General features: G+C 40.1%; 2 protein-coding genes across 2 annotated transcripts; both read left to right on the top strand.

Moving 5' to 3' along the window:
• Window positions 1-526: 526 nt before the first annotated feature.
• slc17a5 (solute carrier family 17 member 5) lies at window positions 527-10,772 on the top strand. Its single transcript, XM_044214950.1, has 11 exons — window positions 527-776; window positions 1,821-2,017; window positions 3,226-3,459; window positions 3,780-3,867; window positions 4,500-4,586; window positions 5,596-5,714; window positions 7,051-7,212; window positions 7,654-7,786; window positions 7,919-8,066; window positions 8,782-8,872; window positions 10,043-10,772. The coding sequence occupies exons 1-11, from the start codon at window positions 692-694 to the stop codon at window positions 10,178-10,180; spliced, it is 1,482 nt and encodes a 493-aa protein (XP_044070885.1). The 5' UTR covers window positions 527-691; the 3' UTR covers window positions 10,181-10,772.
• Window positions 10,773-13,594: 2,822 nt separating this feature from the next.
• eef1a1a (eukaryotic translation elongation factor 1 alpha 1a) lies at window positions 13,595-19,379 on the top strand. Its single transcript, XM_044214951.1, has 8 exons — window positions 13,595-13,744; window positions 15,130-15,288; window positions 15,432-15,611; window positions 16,114-16,410; window positions 17,040-17,190; window positions 17,772-18,028; window positions 18,179-18,413; window positions 18,561-19,379. The coding sequence occupies exons 2-8, from the start codon at window positions 15,145-15,147 to the stop codon at window positions 18,683-18,685; spliced, it is 1,389 nt and encodes a 462-aa protein (XP_044070886.1). The 5' UTR covers window positions 13,595-13,744; window positions 15,130-15,144; the 3' UTR covers window positions 18,686-19,379.
• The last annotated feature ends 119 nt before the right edge of the window (window positions 19,380-19,498 follow it).

Raw genomic sequence — 19,498 nt, forward strand, 5'->3', positions numbered from 1 at the left:
GACAGCGTTTCAGTGGAACATTTTGCTCCTCTATAAACAAGGTGGACAAAATATTACCTTTCCATACAATGCAATTCACTCTAACAAAACCACAAACTAGAGGCCTCAAAATTTACCATAAAGTTGACAGGGCCTAGCGATCCTCAGAGCCCTTACTATTTAAGATTGTATTGTACTTTGGTGGTGCAAACAAATTTGCAATTTATCAAATTACCACAAAGTGCATGCCACAAAAACAGCAGGGGCCTTCGGGGCCCTTATGGGTCTGGGGCAGTTAAATTAGCCACTTTGCCTGCTGGTAATCCAACTTCGTAAAATAGAATCTACAACTCTCTGACAGTGTCAACAATTCAAAACTTTTTATTTATAGCATCATGGGTGTTTCTTCGTCACTAAAATGGTAATCTGGTAATTAACTTACAATTTCTGTATTCATCGTGCTTTTCTTACACTTCTATCTTGTTTTTGCACCTGCAGACAAAACTCAGGGGCAGTGCCTTCATGTCACACACTACTTCCGGTCCGGTGCCACTCGTCACATGACGGCAGTTAGCTTGTGTAGCGTGTGCTCAGCAGACCCGGAAGCTCCAGTGAAGTTTGTGCTCCTGCCACTGCTACTGCTGTGTTGTTGTGTTGTTGTTGTTAGGTTCAGTCCGTGATGCAGCAGACCCAGTTAACCGTTGAGTGAAAAATGGAGCGGTACGGGTCGGACACGGAGGGGGAAGAGCAGGAGACACCGCTGCTTCACCAAGGACACGAAGACAGAGTCCAGAGAGGTGAAAGAAAAATATATCCAGCTAGCTAACAATAATGTTGCCAATAAGCGAGGTTCATTTCGGGTAACATATTCTTCAAAGCTGCGCAGTTGTTAACTGTTTCATTGGGAAGAAGCAGGAAAGCAACATCCCACTAATTTATGTTTTCTTTATTTAACGGGTTTACCTTTTGGCAGTTCTTTGTTTACACAGCGAAGAGACATTAACGAAAACAGGAATACCTGCACAATATAATGTAATATAATACAATTAGACTAAAGCGCCTAAAATAGCCAAAGAGATGCATCCACATTGCTCTGGCAGTAGTGTAAAAAATTATATGTATTATCAGCTAGAAGCGCCATCAACATTTCTGTTATTATTTCAGGGCTGTTGTATTGGATTACAGTAGAGTGTACAGGTGTCCAAATTAATTGTGTCCATCTCCTGTGCATCAGCTGATATCCGCAATTAAAGCTGCTTATTTACTGTCACTATTCCACAACTATCAGCTAACTAATTTACAGAAAGCTTTTCTTGGAGGGTGCATGGTTCTGTCACCCAAGGTACATTTGAATGAAAAGGCTTTTAATAGCATTCGCCACACCTATCTTTTACACATACTGACATCTGCCCTGACCTCCTGTCATAAGACCGGTCTATCTGAGATATGAGTCATATCATGCTTGCATACCTAGAAGCAGTTCGATGAAAATGCCAGTTTAAAAATCATGCAAAGTCTGGATATTAAAGTTAAGACTCACTGATTATAACACACTGATTATAACAGAATGTGTTATAATCAGTGAGTAAACAAGCAAAAGACAAAAAAGTGCAAAAGTTTCCATGTGTTTTTTTTCTTCTGTACAGTGATTACTACAGTATTTTCAAGCTGCACTTCTAAACTTGCCCATTAAATGTTGCCTTGCAACGACACTAACCTCTGAGAATATTCCTAATACAGTTTCCATATTGTGTAATGCAACTGGTAACTACAGTACACATACAGTATCATCTGCCACAGAGGTCTCATTGCATTTTCTCTCTCTTTCCCTCACCTTGTAGCCCCAGTATGCTGTTCGTCACGATATGGCCTGGCGCTGCTCTCCTCTTTTGGCTTCTTTGTGGTCTACTCCTTGCGGGTGAACCTCAGTGTGGCCATGGTGGACATGCTTAACAACACCCACCAATCCAGCACCAACCACAGCGGATCAGTGTGTCCTGCTCATGCCAACCCTGCACGGCCCCAGCACAACCACACGGTGAGCAAGAATGTGACCACAGCTGAGTAAGACGAATGATGAAAACTGGCTGAACTGTTGAACCATGCATCCTGGAACGGTTGCCAGTTGAATTTCAGTGGCACCATGTTGAATTTGCACCATATAACTACATTTGCTGCCTGAAAAGACTAAAGGCAATGAGTAAGTACCAATTACCACAGCTGAAAAACCTATAGTCAGTAAGTCATTTTCACACATAGTTAGGCTTTCAGTATTTAATTTCACTCCTCCTTGTGTGTTTCTTGGTTGAGATTTAGAAACTTATTGTTCTATTTAAAAGATTTGACTGAAAGAGCCCGGGCAAACACACCGGTACCCATTTCAGACTGACAAACTGAGTGGCAGTCTTCAAAATGCCCCCTTGGAAATCAATAGTTAGTGCTACACCCGTGTTTTTCCATTTTTATCTGCTGTCCATGGAAAAAACCTAAATATGAGAGAATTATGCGAATCAGGAGAATGGAGTTGACATCAGCAGTTTGTCAGTCAACGAGGGGCAAACAGCAAAATGTAGCTCTTTAGATTTCCATCTGTTATGATGTGGTAACATCACAAATGGTAAATTACAGCGTGTAAACTGGGCCACCATGCTTAGAAAAGTCACACTTTACTGAAATCTGTTCTGTTTTGACTTGCACACTATAATATCAATAGTTGAGTATATAAAATTCACCCCTCCCTCATAGAACTCTGTTAAGGTGCCCATGAACAAAGAGCTGCTACAATCATCCAGAAGTGCTCTTGCGTTAATGTAAGAACAGTTTTGCAAAGATGCTCTTATTTTGTTGGGTTAGCTTAGCATGTGTTCCTATTGATGAGCTGTGCACATGACCACTTCTCTACAGACATGACATAACAAGGCTAGGACACAATCCACAACTGAAATCTTGGCTATACTTACTGCACTCAAGTATGTGTTATTGCATGTGTGTGACAGCTTTGGCAATGTTTACACACTACCTGATAAAGGTGGACTTTAGGGCTTTCAACAAAGAATCATTGTATTAAGAGGAACATAAAGGTAGAGAGAAAGCATGAGACAGATACAACAAATACACAGAAAACATGTACACATGTGCATAGGTAAACAACAACCAAAAACACTGTATTTAGTTTTTATTCAGTGCGGCTTCATAATATTTGATTTAGCTTAAATTCTAATGTCGTTTTCAACCCCTCCCCTATAGGCCAGTGTGTATGACTGGGACTCTGAGACACAAGGCTGGATCTTGGGCTCCTTCTTCTACGGCTACATCCTGACACAGATCCCTGGGGGCTACCTGGCCGGCCGCTTTGGACCCAAGTGGCTGATGGGCTTTGGAATCCTGGGAACTGTAATTTTTACGCTGCTCACCCCCGTGGCTGCTAACCTGGGTGCAAGCTACCTCATCGCTGTCAGGGCGCTGGAAGGGATAGGAGAGGTAGGTGATCACGTTGTTAAATTCTGACATGAAGAGAGGGTGACACCGAAAGTAGAGTGCAAGACTGTAGTTTGTACGATAAACATCAGCTGTACTGCAGCCAAATTTCAAATTTGCATTATTTGCCTAAGCTAGTGGTATTAAAATGTATCTCTGAGCACCTATAATCAAGTGAGTGTTGATAATGAAATCTTAATGGAGTTATAGACACAGACAGCCAGGCAAGAGATGGTTTGTATGGCTGGATAAATGGATGACTGGTTATACTTGAGTGTTATTTGTGCACTGCTGTTGATGGTTCTTCTTGTGTTTGTCTTCAGGGAGTCACGTTCCCTGCAATGTACACCATGTGGGCAGCGTGGGCCCCACCGCTGGAGAGGAGCCGGCTGCTCACAATTTCCTACATTGGTAAGACACACAGACACAAGGGTTACAGTGTCAACACAAAGATAAATGTTTGACTGCAAAACCTGTTTCTATTTACACCAAACAGTAGCTTTTTGGACCTGCCAAAATATTTCTTTAACAAAATAGTCAATTGAAGTTTGTCATTGCTATTTGAACAATTAGTCTATTAATCCATTAGTTGATCAACCAAAAATTAATCAAGTAACTCAAGTAATTTATCAAGTAAAAATGTCAAATATTTGCTTGTTGCATCTTTTGCTGCTGTTGGACTGTTGTACACACAAAGCAATATGAAGACATCACTGAAAAATTGTGATGGAAATTTTCGACTATTTTTCGATACTTACTGAACAACTAATCAATCATTAGAAAAAAGCAACAGATTAACCAGCATTTTAAATAATCACTAATTGCAGCCCTAGATTTCACTGTGTGAAACTTGCTCTGATATGTCAGTATCACCCTAACCACATGTACTTGAGGGCCTGGACTTCTTTGCAACTCTTCCACGGCATCATCTGTCACTTAATTGTTGGTGTCTACTTGTCTGTATATTCATCATTCAGTAGTTACACGATGTGCATTCAGACAGCTGTGGAATCCAGATGTTTGTTTTTTCTCTTCCATCCCAGGAGCCCAGCTGGGGACAGTTATAGCTCTTCCTCTGTCTGGTGAAATCTGCTTCTACCTGAACTGGACCTATGTCTTCTATGTATTTGGTAATAAACCTGGGTGTCACTAGTGGAGGGTGGGGGTTGGGTTGCTTTGTTACCTTTGGCCCACTCAGGCATGAGGTCCACCCTGTTAGAGTCAATCAAAAGCTATTCTGTGGTGAAGTTTTGTAGGAGTTGTCGTGTACTAACTCAACCTGACATATCTCATTTTATTTTTATATATACTTATATTTGTGAGTGATTAAACACATTTCCCTGATTGCCTTTTGGGAATTGATGAGCTTCAACTGTTTGCTTCCTAGCACAGTAGCCTGTAAGCGTTGGTTGTATAAGTTTTCATAGTATTGCAGCTTTTGCATAGATTTCAGAATTTGAGGGACTTTTACTTAGGATTGGCAGGAATCTCTAACTTTACTTTTACACATGTGATGCATTAAAGTATTAGTTAGAAAACCATTAACTAGAAATATTTCAGGTCATGAAAGTTATCACGAATAAGTTATGGAAACATCACATCATAGCAACACTTGGAACCCTGTGATTAAAGAAAACACCTGATTGAATTTACATTACAGATGAGGCCTAATCTTGTCTGATTGGGAAAGTGCACATGATACTGTGTCTAATGAAGTCGCTGCCAATTATGCTTATAGAAGCTTTTGCATATTTCTCTGATCTCAAGTGGCCTCTCCATTGATGAGTCACAGTTTCCTTTAACACTTATCCACCACAGATCTCTTTTTACGATTCAGACCAGCTGCTTCCAGTGTCTGTTCCTCTTTGGTCTGTAGAAACGATGATTTAGCAAATTGAAGAAAATGTGCTCACAGATGGAACCACTGCAGAAGTCCTACTTTATTTATTTAATTTCAGGAAACAGACCAATAAAACATAATGTCTTCTGATAAAATCATTATAATCCATACACCTAAGGACATGCATCTGCTAATGGCGTACAATCTTTAATATGATGAAGGATTCATGCTGGATAAATTGTAGGCCACCACTGTTTATCTGTGGTAAAATGAGTGCTCGTTTGCTTGTTTGTGTCCAGGTGCTGTTGGCTTGGTGTGGTTTGTCTTGTGGGCCTTTCTCGTCTTTGACAGTCCAAACACTCACCCACGGATATCAGAGCGGGAGAGACTCTACATCACCACCTCACTCAAAAACGAGGTAATGCCAGAAACCAGACTACATGTCCTAAATTATAAAACAAAAAACAAGGTTTCATAGGTTTATGGAAAGTTTTTATTAATCTTATATCACTGATGTACGTAAGGGTAGATGTAGACTTTAGCCTCTAGTCGAGTGCCTTGAACATTTTTCCCAGAGACAAAGTCATAATCAGAAATTCCAAAAAGATGCGTTGGTGCAGTTTCTTTATACTCGAACTTGCAATTTCTCAAAAATATGAATCACTGGTGAATATACAGACAGGTTATAGTATGAAACGTGATTGAAATGTATTGAAAAGCGTATTGGACTGAAAAATTGTGACTTTCATTACATAGATTTGATAGAATCTATCATGACATTTGTTGTCTATTTCTTTATTTTCATTATTACACTCTAAGAAAGAGACAAAGTAGAACGTTTAACATAGACAGAAAGGCAAACGAAAACACAACGTTTTTGCATATGATTTACTGTTTACTCTATTGCTAAGACAGTAGCAGCAGAGTGCTTGCAGGGATTTCCGGTTCAGTAGTTATCAGATACTAATGTTACATAATCTCAGTGTATTGCAGCATTTTATTCTCTTATCTATTTTACTCAGCTGTTAGTTCACAACACTCACCATGACTGAAGTTAATAATGATATTCAGACACAAAGCTGCCCTAAATGTACATGTTCACAGTGATGGTGAACACTAATACAGAGTTTATAATTTCTACTGGGAATTGAACCCTAGTATGGCCCACCTGGACACCCATATGCCACTGTAGGCAGTGTGACGACAGTGTTATAACTTTATAACTGGGATTCTTTACAGCTTGTTTTGGTCAACTGTAGTGTTTTAAATCAGAAAAAAAACCAAGAACACAACATTAAGTAGGAAAACACATTGGCATTTTTCTGGCCAGCAGGGGGAGAGAAAGCTAACACTAGAAATAAAACCACCAGTATATGCAATAGAAATGTGGAAGATAGACTGGCAAGAGACCCAGAGAATAAAACACCATCCTTTAAAGCCTATTGCCATTTATTCAAAGGGACTTAAGTTAAGGACATCCTATTGGATTTATTGTTGGGTATATTCAATGCAAATTAATCACATAGCTAAACAAAGTTGAAAGTAAAATAAACTAATAAGTGGGCAAAATATCAGGCCAAGTTAATTCTTTACACTGCTAAAGTGAAATTAGCTGTACATTTTTACTTCTCTCCTTAGTCATTTCAGTACGCAAGACAACAATGAACATTTAGATAGTTGTATGGGTGGGTGGATACATTAATCAAGAACTTCCAAATCAATCTATTTCCTATTTTCTACTCTGTGTGTCCCAGCTGTCCACCTCGTCAGGCTTCATCCCCTGGCGAGCCATATTGACGTCCAGACCGCTATGGGCCATCGTTGTTGCTCACTTCTCCTACAACTGGACCTTCTACACCCTTCTCACCCTGCTGCCAACCTACATGAATGACATACTGGGATTCAGCATACAGCAGGTGTGGTCAACATCACGCACAAGCATTCATTCGTGCTGCAAACATTAATAGGAAGAGTCAAATAAGGGGTCAAAAGGTGATAAAATCCAAAGACACAATGTTCATGGCCATGCATCTTTCTTGTACATTTTGTGTATAAATAACTTAAGGTTGATATTATTCTTTAAGTCCAGATGTGAAGGCTAATTATTTGGGTGTTCTTAGAAAAACATTAGTAACAAAAATGTATGTAACTGAAGCAGAAACAGACAAGGGAGATAAATGATTAAACCAAAATAGGAATTTACAATACTCATCACAGAATGACTCTTTGGAATGCACTGAACATCACAGACTTGTTGCCGGTCTGTCATCAGAGTCAAAAATAATTCCTTCTCACAGATCTGTAATAACATAAAAATATTCACATCATGTGCTATTGTCTCCTTCTGTCCACCATAGAACGGTATGCTGTCAGCTCTTCCTTACGTGGGCTGCGCTGTGTTGGCTGTGCTGAGTGGCCAGCTTGCCGATTACCTGCGGGAAACCTGCCACTATCGCACCATCACTGTCAGGAAGTCATTCTCCATCGTTGGTAAGGAATGGCAATATCACAGCTGAATCGTGGATTCATTATTTTGGTGAAACTGACTACAGGCTCTTGACTTGGATTCCCAGTACACCATGTCTACTACTTCTGAAGATGTTTTTATTGCGTTTTCTGTAGGTATGATCGGGCCGGCTGTGTTCCTGGTGGCAGCAGGATATACAGGCTGCAACTACACCATGGCTGTGACCTTCCTCACCATCTCCTCCTCTCTGGGTGGAGTATCGGCTTCTGGCTTCAACATCAACCACCTTGACATTGCTCCCTCGTAAGAATAACCAAGTTCTAGCACCAAAATAACCTCTTAAGTAAACAGTGAGTTCCTGCCCATGATGCTGGAAAACCAAACCTAAAAGTTTAAATGATGTAATATTTTTGCTCCCTGAAATTCCACAGTCAAAAAATCAGCTTCACATTATGCCATCCTCCTCAGAACTTTTTTGGAGTAAGAAAATATTTTAGGATGACTAATAGTAAGGTGTTTTCACTGCATGTTAACAGCCATTATTTATTAATAGGTATTTTTCAAATGTAGGATATTAAAGTCATAGCACTTTTCTTGCAGTCTTGAGATATACAGTGTAATGGATGCAGAAATGATCACTGTGCCACTTAAGTAATTGTGTAATCCTATCACAATTTTAGCATCCAAATTTAAGAATCTGAATTTTGCAATAATAAAATGTGTAATCTTCCTCTTGTGATAAAGATGATGATTTTTAGCTATAATTATACATCCTGAGTGTGTGCAGGAACATTTCTTCATATGAATAGCTTCAGAAACCAGGATCAGTGTAGCAGTACTTTATGAAAACCTCAGTACTCTGATACAGGGATTTTACAGAGGTTTAGGATCTCCTCCAGGTGTAAATAGATGGAGTTAACTCAAGTGAAAGCTGTTAAGTTGTAAGCTGTGGTGTAGCTGTAGTGTTTAGTAAGTTAATGATTACTCAGGACTTGTATCAATGTGCTTATGTTTGTAGGTATGCTGGTATTCTCCTGGGAATCACCAACACCTTTGCCACCATTCCTGGCATGGTGGGACCTGTCATAGCAAGAGAACTCACCAAACATGTAAGAAACTCATGCACAATCACACTTTATTCACCAGTCTGTACCGTGGGTTTGATTGATGACAATTTAGCAGAGCAGCAAAGGTCAAGACTTGAGTCTAGATTTCATATTATCAATACATTCTTAAACACCTTGACCAGTTTCATGTCAACCATGATGATGCATGAGCAGATAAACTTGCATTCTCACAGAGGTCGCTCAGGCTGTCCTGACCTCCAGTGTCCCTGGATAAACAGATGGTATCCTTACTTTGGCTTGATGCTCCATTTCCTGTCTAATTGGTTTAGCAAGTACAGGATTAGCATGTTAACTTTGGGCCACCAGGGGGCATCCATAGGCCTCTACAAAAAGCAGCACAGTCATACCCAGAGTGTTTTTTGTCTGGCTTGATGATAGTAACAAGGTTAATGTAATGGCTAATTTCTCTAAATGACATGAATACGATGCAGTTTGAATGTAATTTACAGATCCTGATATATCGTTTACTTTCATGTGGATGCTCAATACACAATGGGAAGACATGACTCTGCTGTTACCGTAAACAAGTTTATCATAGGACACAGTCACTGCTGTTGTAATACGCTTCACTTTAATAGTGCAGATTATAGTTTGTCGTGGACAAACCGTTTATTAGTCAAATAACCAGTGTTGTCATTCAGGTAATTAACAATGGCACCAGGTGAAGATTAAAAAAGTCAATTAACCAATCACATCATCTTTTAAACATGAAAAAAACATTTTCACTGTTATATAAATTTTTCTGTATTTGATTGTTAACAAGGAGAAAACCTGTTGTGCTTGCCCAACTCCTCAGTAAAACTAAAATTAACTTTTAAGGATGTCTTGTGATTTGTGATAATTGTCGAATTGTAATTTGTTTTCGGCACACAAACAGTTTTTCCTCTTTAAAGATGCATGATTACCATTTTGTCATTAAAAGGAATGTTTAATATATTTCCAAAACAAACCTTCAGGTTTTCTTTTGCTAAATCAGGAAGTAACAAATTGTAAAATGTTGACCCTGTACTATTGTATGACTACCAGTGATTTTAGTAAATGTAATTATTCGGTGCAAATGTTTCACAGCAGAATGCACCGGATAATGAGCTATATCATTAAACCTTTTTCTTATTTCAATACTCATTATTAACTGTGCTGACTGTCTTTTAGAACACCATAGAAGAATGGCAGACTGTTTTCTACATCGCTGCTGCCATCAACCTAGTTGGAGCGGCTGTCTACACTCTGTTTGGCCGAGGAACGGTGCAGCCCTGGGCTGTCCACACATCCTACTCTCATGGAGACTGAGGCAGAAGACGAGTTCCAGACTCGTCCATTTGATGATTCACATTTGTCAGATGGACAATCATTCAACGGGTAATTTCAGTGAGAGATGTTCCAGCTGTGCAATTCTCAAAGCACGGCTAACTAACAGTGAGTAACAGCCATATTACCCTCGAGGATGTTCCTTACTGTGACTGTGGGTCCTCAAGAGTCTGTTGACAGATAAACCTACAGTCACAGCAATGAACAACGAAGATAACAATAATTATCATTGAGTAGAGAAAACAATCACAGTATGCATCTCCAAGAAGTGTCAGAGGATGCTGTCATTATGAAGCCAAGCACTCTTGTCACTAACTCAAAAAAGGCAATGTAGCCAGTTAGTTACAGGCTAGTTTCAACTTGAAAGGTCAGCTAGACTAAGTTAGCTTAGATAGCTACATGCTATCTAAGCATTGTTGATGGTCAAAGATTATAAATGCCATGGTAAATAAGCTAAGAGAGACAAATTATCCCAGTGTAGTTCCCTTTTCGTGTTCAGGTTTGCCAGTTAGCCAACGTGCTAGGCTGAATTGTTATTTCGGCCTCTAGAGCATTTTCGATTTTTTTAATTTTTTTTAATTTAAAAAAAAAAAAATTTTAAACCCTACAACTCCACAGTAAACCCTTGACTTTTATTGCCATTAAGAAGGATGTTTTCTTTCACGTGTGTATTTAAAGTTTGGGACAACACAATTGCGTAACTAAGTGCCAATAGGTGTTGTTTTTAAGTGTTTGAATGGTTTGCCCCCAAAACATGTCATCCCAAACTAGACACACACATTTGATAACGTCTTTCTTTTTTTTTTTTTTTTAAGAGAACATTGTGCGCACTTGTTTGGGAAAATGCCTTACAGTGAAGCCTCCTTAAACTGATTTTAAAGTTCTTTGTCTTTCATGTGATTGAAAATGGACCATTTTTCTTTGTATTTGCTTGTCATAATGTCTACAACAATATGTATCGTATTTTCAGGTTATTTCCACCAGGCAACTTTTATTTTAGGTAGCAGCCTCAACTAATGCATATGGAAAACATGGGTCATGATATTTTTAATCTGTAACACTAAGAAGATGCTAAGCTGGCACCTTTCTAATGAAAGGAAAGAAAAAAGTGCTTTAAAAAGGTTCCTGGTGGACACCGCCTCACGTTATTCACAGGATTTGCACTTTCTCTGTCAATTCTCAGGTATCTTATGTCTTACAAGGATTGAAAAGGATGTTTGTTTACTTTTTAGAGATTGATTGATTCACCACATTGAGGTATGTGTCCTCAATTTTTAAGTGTCAACTGAATTAGATCCCACTTTAAAAGATTTTAAATAGCACAGTTAACTTCATATATGTGGTAGTCGCCATGGCTGGTGGTAATTCTTATTCTTAGTTTTTTATCAATGTGACCAGCTGATTAAATATAATTTTTTCCACAAAGTTTGCAGTCTATTAGGTCACATGTATACAATACTGTGTGTACCTGGTCCCTTTATACATAATGACTATAAAAGGGGTAAATCAAAACCAAGGAAAACATTGTCTTGGTTGTAATTTCTGTCAACAAGTAGCATCATCATTCCAGTTGAAGATGTAATGCATTTACACATTCCGCCTTATTACATTAGCTTAAACGGGGTCAGACAATTCAGGACTGTAGATTCATTCTTTTCATAAAGGATTCCTTTCCTTACTGCTTTTGATTACTTCATTTTTACAGTACTGTTTATATACAAATAAAGGGACTTTTATACAATATATATACACACACACAATGTACTGAGAGGGTAATCATTGTAAACTTTAAATCTGGAAACATTCCAGAAATGTCTTAAATAACTGTCATGTATTGTAAAATAATTCATCATATACAGCTATGCTCAAATCTGATATTGTGTTGGGTTATTATTTCACTATATGGCCACTGTCCCAGCTTTCAACTAACTAAAGGAACGATGTGCTTTTCATTATTGCAGTTCTAATTACTTATTGAGTCTCTGAAGAAAAAGTGCAAGAGAAGATCAAATTAACCAACATTTTGATAACCTCTTCAGTTCATCTGGACTATTTATTACCTTAAATATACAATCTCATACTAGCCTTTGTGGAATAAATTCCACTTTAATGAACCACTGAAGTAGTACCCCCTAATGAAAAGAATAAATAAGCCTTTCTGGGAGACTCGTTCTTAATCCGTGACCTAACCATACTTGGGATATTTTTAAAAATCTCATAAAACGTAAGTATATTGCACTGTGATAAAGTAAAGTGCTTCACGCTAACAAATATGGCTTCTCACTCCCTGGACGCACAATGAAAGGACGATCAGTTTAAGCAGGTTTCATTCTTTGAGCATTAACCTAATCAAGAGCACAGGCAGTAATCACAAGTCATATCCACAAACAAAAATATTCTCATATGGGCTACTAGTGGGAGAAACATCGTACTGAATGCAGATCTATTGTAGCAATCCTTGATATAAAGTTTGGACACACTTGTCCAAGAACATTACAGTTGCTAAAACAATTTACAGTAGCCTATATTTCATAATATCCATATAAAATGTAGCATAGGATTAGTAAAGGCCTCTTCAGAGCATTATAACATAATTTCATAACTACTGTAGTTTACTTTCTCAGCAGCCCTGCATCTTGTGATAATTAGCAGAGAGACGCACTGGAAGGAAGTTAAGGGCATCAGGGTTCATTTTAATCCAACTAGGGAGCGTCTGGAAAGGTGAGCGCTCCACCTGCTGCGCGTGCGGGACGCTGCTCGCTTCATTTGTTCCCCGCTTGCCTTCAAACCATTTCACATAACCAACACCATCTCTGAAACAGATGAAACCAAAACTTCTATTCGAAAAATTAGTGACCCACGTCTATTACTGGATATAATTCTGCAGCTTGTATTCCGATTTTAACCCTCAAGGATACGTTTCTACAACGCCAACTAATGCAGATAAAACAGCCGACATCCAAAATCACCGAGTCTTAAGGATAATTACATATATCTACTCTTTGTTTATGTAACCTACATAAAGTAGCCTAATAATGTTTGTGACGTCTTAGGTTTTAGGTCTTATTTCTATTTCTCGGACACAGCCTTACATAGTCAAAAATGGTGCTCAAGTGTCCCTGTTCCTTTAAGGCCACAAATAATTAATGACAAACTAAAACTCACAAGGGCATCGAAGTAAAATGAACAACACAAAGCGCAAGTTCAAGTCACTTTCCGAATTTTGTCGCAACTATTGGCTACGTGCGTCGCTAAATGTTTATACGGACTGAGTGAACACAGTGAGCTGCTTCGTCTTATATATTTTGTGAGGAAACAGATCATAGCATATCCAGACGGGATCGTGTCCGATAATGGATGCTTCGCCGGTGGCTGTGCCCTATGATAAACTCGTTTACGGTAACTTCTCTTGGTCCCTCGTTGTGATGCTGCACAGCAGCGGGTGCGCGCAATTACGCAACACCCCCTCCTGTCTTGTGCGCAATAACCGGATCAGCGTCTCTCCTCTCCGGTCCTGCACCCAACCTGATACCGGCCATCTCTCAGGTACGACACAGTTGATCAAATTATGCATTGAGGGGATTTCGTTTTGGATGCTATTAGGACAATTAATGAGCGTTTTCTTTAGCGGCTCAGTCTCCGGGCATTGTTTTGGGAATATTGTTGTGATGCAGAGAAGAGGGCAGGCGGTTGGTAGTTAATACGCATCCAGTCTTCAGTGAGCGGGCAGATGACAGAACATGGCGGAGGGTTGACATTTCCGTTAAATCCTTCAGACATTAGATTTATCGCAGTAGCATTGTCCGCTGCTTTATCATCTTTTGTACGTTGAAGCGCACTGCGGCAGCTGTTGTGACGTTATATATGAGGGATGAGTTAAAGACGCGCATGTAAATTGTTACATCTGTCCTGACTGAGTTCACCTGAACAAGACTGGCCAAGATCATGTGGGGATTCACGTTACAGTTGGATTAAAGCTACTGGGCTTTTCTACCTGGTGCAAACTAGATTCAGATCAAACAAATCCTCACTCACTTGGATTATTTAAAAGAAGACAGCGTAGTGCATGTGTGAATTCCTCTTCTATTCAAGGTTAACACTCCTGCAGAGTTAACAACATTGTGTACTCTCCTCTGCATTAACCTGCATGCAGTGCACTGCAGTGTCTGAGAAATGGCTGCTACACTATCACTGGATCGGACCTGACAAAATGGTGGAGTCTGGCTTAGAATGAAGCTGTAGTAAGTCTGTGGCTGTGAAAAGAGGACGGTGCTGTGAAACATCAGAGTCCTGTTGTTTTGATATGTCAGTGCACAGCAGAGTTGGGCAGGAGGATTGGAGAGCAGGAGTGTGGATGGATGGAGGAATAGAGAGTAGGAGGGGCAGAGGGTTTTGTGCTTGGCGCAGTTCAGTTGCCATTGATACTATTCCTAATCTTCTGAGATACACGTTAAAGAAAACATCTATTGCCAGTCAAGAGCCATCATTGTCAGTAACCTCAGGTAAACATAACCAGAAGCGAACATACTATACAGTCTGTTTGTTTAAGGGTTGATGAACTAAAGAAAATGGATGCATGTCTCTTTCCTTGTGCAGCATTTCAATTGTTTCTGTGGCAGTCACATGGGGAGGCATTAGCACTCTAGTGTTTTTACCTCTAGCGCTGCAGTACATTTGCTGAATCTCCGACTGTGTGATCTTGCAAAGCCCATTCAATCCGACAGTGTTAAATTACCAAATGCTATAGCCTCTCTAGCAGTAACAAGCAAGCAATTGTTTTTCCACCCTTGAAGAATATTTTGCTTCCTCACACAAAACCTTTTAATATCCATCAATCACAATAAATAGTGCACGAAAGGTTTCTGTGTCCTGCCCTGCGAACCATCTGTATACCGAACTAACTGTAATTTAACACTGTCCCGTGACTTCAGCCAGCTCCAGTCACCATGGGTAAGGAGAAACTCCACATCAACATTGTCGTGATCGGCCATGTGGACTCTGGCAAGTCCACCACCACGGGCCACCTCATCTACAAGTGTGGGGGCATTGACAAGAGAACCATCGAGAAGTTTGAAAAGGAAGCTGCTGAGGTAAGGAGATAAGGGAAAGAGGAAGATGCCTTTCTTGAATCAATGTATGTCTTTCCTCAAGATCAGGACCCCCACCCTTCTTACCATAAGATAAAAGCCATACCAAACTATGTACAAATTACCATCTGTTACTTATTTCTCAGATGGGCAAGGGGTCGTTTAAGTACGCCTGGGTGCTGGACAAGCTGAAGGCAGAAAGGGAGCGTGGCATTACCATCGACATCTCACTGTGGAAGTTTGAAACCAGCAAGTACTACGTGACCATCATCGATGCGCCAGGTCATAGGGACTTCATCAAGAATATGATCACTGGGACCTCCCAGGTCTGTAACATGAACCGTTCTGTGTGCATTACATGCTGTATGGTATAGTTGTGGGGTCCCTTTGTATGCCTCTGAGAAAGATTGACCAATGTTTTATTTGCTTTTACATTTCAGTCATTTAACCAACACACTTATCTTCAGTGACTTGTCCCGAGGGTAATGGTAGAACAGGCTTTTATTCCTCTGTAGATAACATTACAAGTAGCCACAAATGTCATAATAAACAGTATCCAATAAGTAGCAGCAAGTTCATCCATCAGATTCCGGTTGAAAAAGTATAAGTTGTTTGTAGTGTTGTAATTCAAGTTGGTAGTATTGTTAAATAAGCCACTTCAGAACTGATAAAGAAAAGTTTAACAAATTTGTAACATGACTCAGGACATGACTCACCTTGACTTATTCTACTACAAATACACAAACTTTGAATCCTAGATGACTGAGTGTAATGGTCAAAGCTACCATAGTACTAACAGTACTAATGTTTTCCCTCCTGCATCTTCAGGCAGATTGTGCTGTGCTGATTGTGGCAGCTGGCGTGGGAGAGTTCGAGGCAGGTATTTCCAAGAATGGACAGACCCGTGAGCATGCCCTCCTGGCCTACACTCTGGGAGTAAAGCAGCTCATTGTGGGCATCAACAAGATGGACTCCACCGAGCCAAATTACAGCCAGAAGCGTTATGAGGAAATCGTGAAGGAAGTGAGCACCTACATCAAGAAGATTGGCTACAATCCAGACACCGTTGCCTTTGTACCCATTTCAGGCTGGAACGGAGACAACATGCTTGAACCTAGCCCCAATGTAAGTAGAACACAGATTAATAATGCAAATGCTTTTAAATGAATAAGACGTACGCAGCCTTGACTTTGAATACTAATTCAAAGGGGTGGGAAGCTGTAGCTAAAAGGCTAACCAGTTGCTGTGACTGTCAGTCCAACTCAATCAGAGCAGCTAAAGAGTTTGAGTAACTCTTTTCTCTTGCTTTTGCAATTACCATAGGTGTGCCCTTTGTTCTTGGTATTTAAAGCAGCTTTATGAAACTATTGCTCAACAAGTGGCAGTTACAGGATAATGGTAAATGCAGTAGCACAGGTATAACAGAGCCATTAAATTAGAAAACTCAGCATGTCAGTTACACAGCAATATGTAGCTTAAGTTTGCTAGTATTAGCACCATGAGCTACTGGTTATACCAGACCAAGTACAGCTGTAGCAACAAAAGCCCTGGGTGTCTTTAACTGAACAAGTGCTTTTTACTGCTTATGAATTCAACTTTTCATTTGAAAGAGTAAGATTGTGTACTTTTTGAAATGAAGAAATAACACAGTCTCACTTTAATTACAAAAATTGAGCCAATGGAGCTTTTTGGTCACTATGATCATAATCTTAACAACTCTCAACTGACAACATGGGACATTATCTTCTCTCTAGATGACATGGTTTAAGGGGTGGAAGATCAATAGGAAAGAAGGCAATGCATCGGGGACCACACTACTGGAGGCTCTGGATGCTATCCAGTCTCCCTCCCGTCCAACAGACAAACCTCTACGTCTGCCCCTGCAAGATGTCTACAAGATAGGAGGCACGTATTGCACTGATTAAGAAATTGATAAAAAATCTAAATGCTGTGGGAATAGAGGACAGTGTATTGTGTTATTGGAACCCATCGGCTATCGTCTGATGACGATTTAGCCTCTGGGGGCGACGGCCAATGTTTTGGGGCTTCCAGTATGGCTAGCGGATATCCGGATAACGAATATCCGTGCCAAGACTTCCTGTTCTGTGCACCGGCCGTTATTTCCGATTAGCAATCTTGGAACCCTGACGACAATTTGAATGCAGATTAAAAAAAAAGAATAATAAAAAGCTAATATCTAGGGTTCCGAGATTGATAAAAAGCTAAGTCATTGTCAGACGATAGCCAATGGGTTATGAGATTGCATTGCGACCAATCCGTTCCGCCTTTTTTGCGGACTACATAGCGATTCCAATACCAAAATCTGTTTATAGAGAGTATTGTGATATAGACTCTTGAAACATGGCATATGAAACGCATCTTGGTCCAAGCATTTAATCAAAACAGCAGATTTTTGTATTGTAACTACCTTTATGTTCACTTCAATGTCCTTCATTGAAAATTGTCTGTGCTGAACTTCTTTTCAGGTATTGGAACAGTGCCTGTAGGCCGTGTTGAAACGGGTGTTCTAAAGCCTGGCATGGTGGTGACCTTTGCCCCTGTCAATGTAACTACTGAGGTGAAGTCTGTGGAGATGCACCATGAGGCGCTGACTGAGGCCCTCCCTGGTGACAACGTGGGCTTTAACGTCAAGAATGTGTCTGTCAAGGACGTTCGCCGTGGCAATGTGGCTGGCGATAGCAAGAACGACCCACCGCAGGAAGCTGCCAACTTCACTGCGCAGGTAGACATGGGAGGGAATGTGTCAAAATAACACAATCACAGCAATAATCACTGAACAAGCCAATGATTTGAATCTTTGCAGTGAACGTCTAACAGGAAGGAAATCATTTTTCTATTAATAAGCTATCCATGTTGTCTCTTTGCTTTGTAGGTGATCATCCTCAACCACCCAGGCCAGATCAGTACTGGTTATGCTCCTGTGCTGGACTGTCACACAGCTCACATTGCATGCAAGTTCGCAGAGCTCAAGGAAAAAATTGATCGCCGCTCAGGCAAGAAGCTGGAAGACAACCCCAAATCCCTCAAGTCTGGAGATGCTGCCATTGTGGATATGATTCCTGGCAAGCCAATGTGTGTTGAGAGCTTCTCTGAGTACCCTCCACTTGGTAAGTTTAGAAATTTTGTTGAATTTCAACAGCTTCCCAATACACTTTTTCCCCCCATCAAAGGCATTTGTGACTCCATTGTAAAAGTCATACCAGATAAAATCATCACCTAGAATATCTATCTTTACTCCTCTTCACACCTTGCAGGTCGTTTTGCGGTGCGTGACATGCGTCAGACTGTGGCCGTCGGCGTGATTAAGGGTGTGGAGAAGAAGGTCTCCACCACTGGTAAAGTTACCAAGTCCGCCCAGAAAGCCCAGAGGAACAAATGAATGTTGTGCTACTCTGCCGACCCCAAGGTCTCCCAGGGCAGGACATTGGTCATCCAACGTCATCCTACAATTGGCTGCTTCAACTTAATAATCAAAGACTGGTTAATCATCACAATGCATCGCAAAAGCATTCGAAGGAAAGAACAACATTCAGATATTAAGTCCTTGAGGAGGCACTCCTGACTCCATTTCAGTGGTTAGATTACCATTACGTACAATGTAATATCAAACAGGTAGTTTTAAATGTGCTGTCGATATGATTCATGGCAATACTTTTCTGTGATATTGATATTGAGACACTGAACAATTAGAGGTAGTGAAATGTATCACCTCTCTGCAGTGCTGTTACTGGTTACTTTACATGGTACATGTTGTCTTGCTTTTAGTGTTTGTTTGCAACTACATGGTGCTCTGTAGGAGCCTATGGCAAGAAGTTAAAACTATGTTCTTCTGAGTAGTAGATTAGTAGAACTTAGTGATTTGTTGTGTTTAAGCTTTAAAAAGCACTTAAAACAAATGGTCCAAATGTGCCCTTCCCGAGGGACTACGAGTAGACCACCTGTTGATTCTTAAAGCACTTTGATTGGCATTTTGCTGACTTTGCACTGGAGAAACTTAAATTGGCATAAGCTACTGCACCTTGCTGTAAGATGGCATGAGCCTCTTTGCAACATTAAACATGTTTCAACCAAAATGGTAGGCTGTGGTCTTAAGTCATTTTTTCTGAATGTGCCACAAAGAGGTGACTGGGCAACAGATGCCTTAAACTTTCCAATCCTATAAGACAAGTCAGACAAAAATCAGAGCATCCTT

The sequence above is a fragment of the Siniperca chuatsi genome, linkage group LG11 (genome assembly GCF_020085105.1).
Source record: "Siniperca chuatsi isolate FFG_IHB_CAS linkage group LG11, ASM2008510v1, whole genome shotgun sequence".
NCBI classification, from domain to species: domain Eukaryota; kingdom Metazoa; phylum Chordata; class Actinopteri; order Centrarchiformes; family Sinipercidae; genus Siniperca; species Siniperca chuatsi.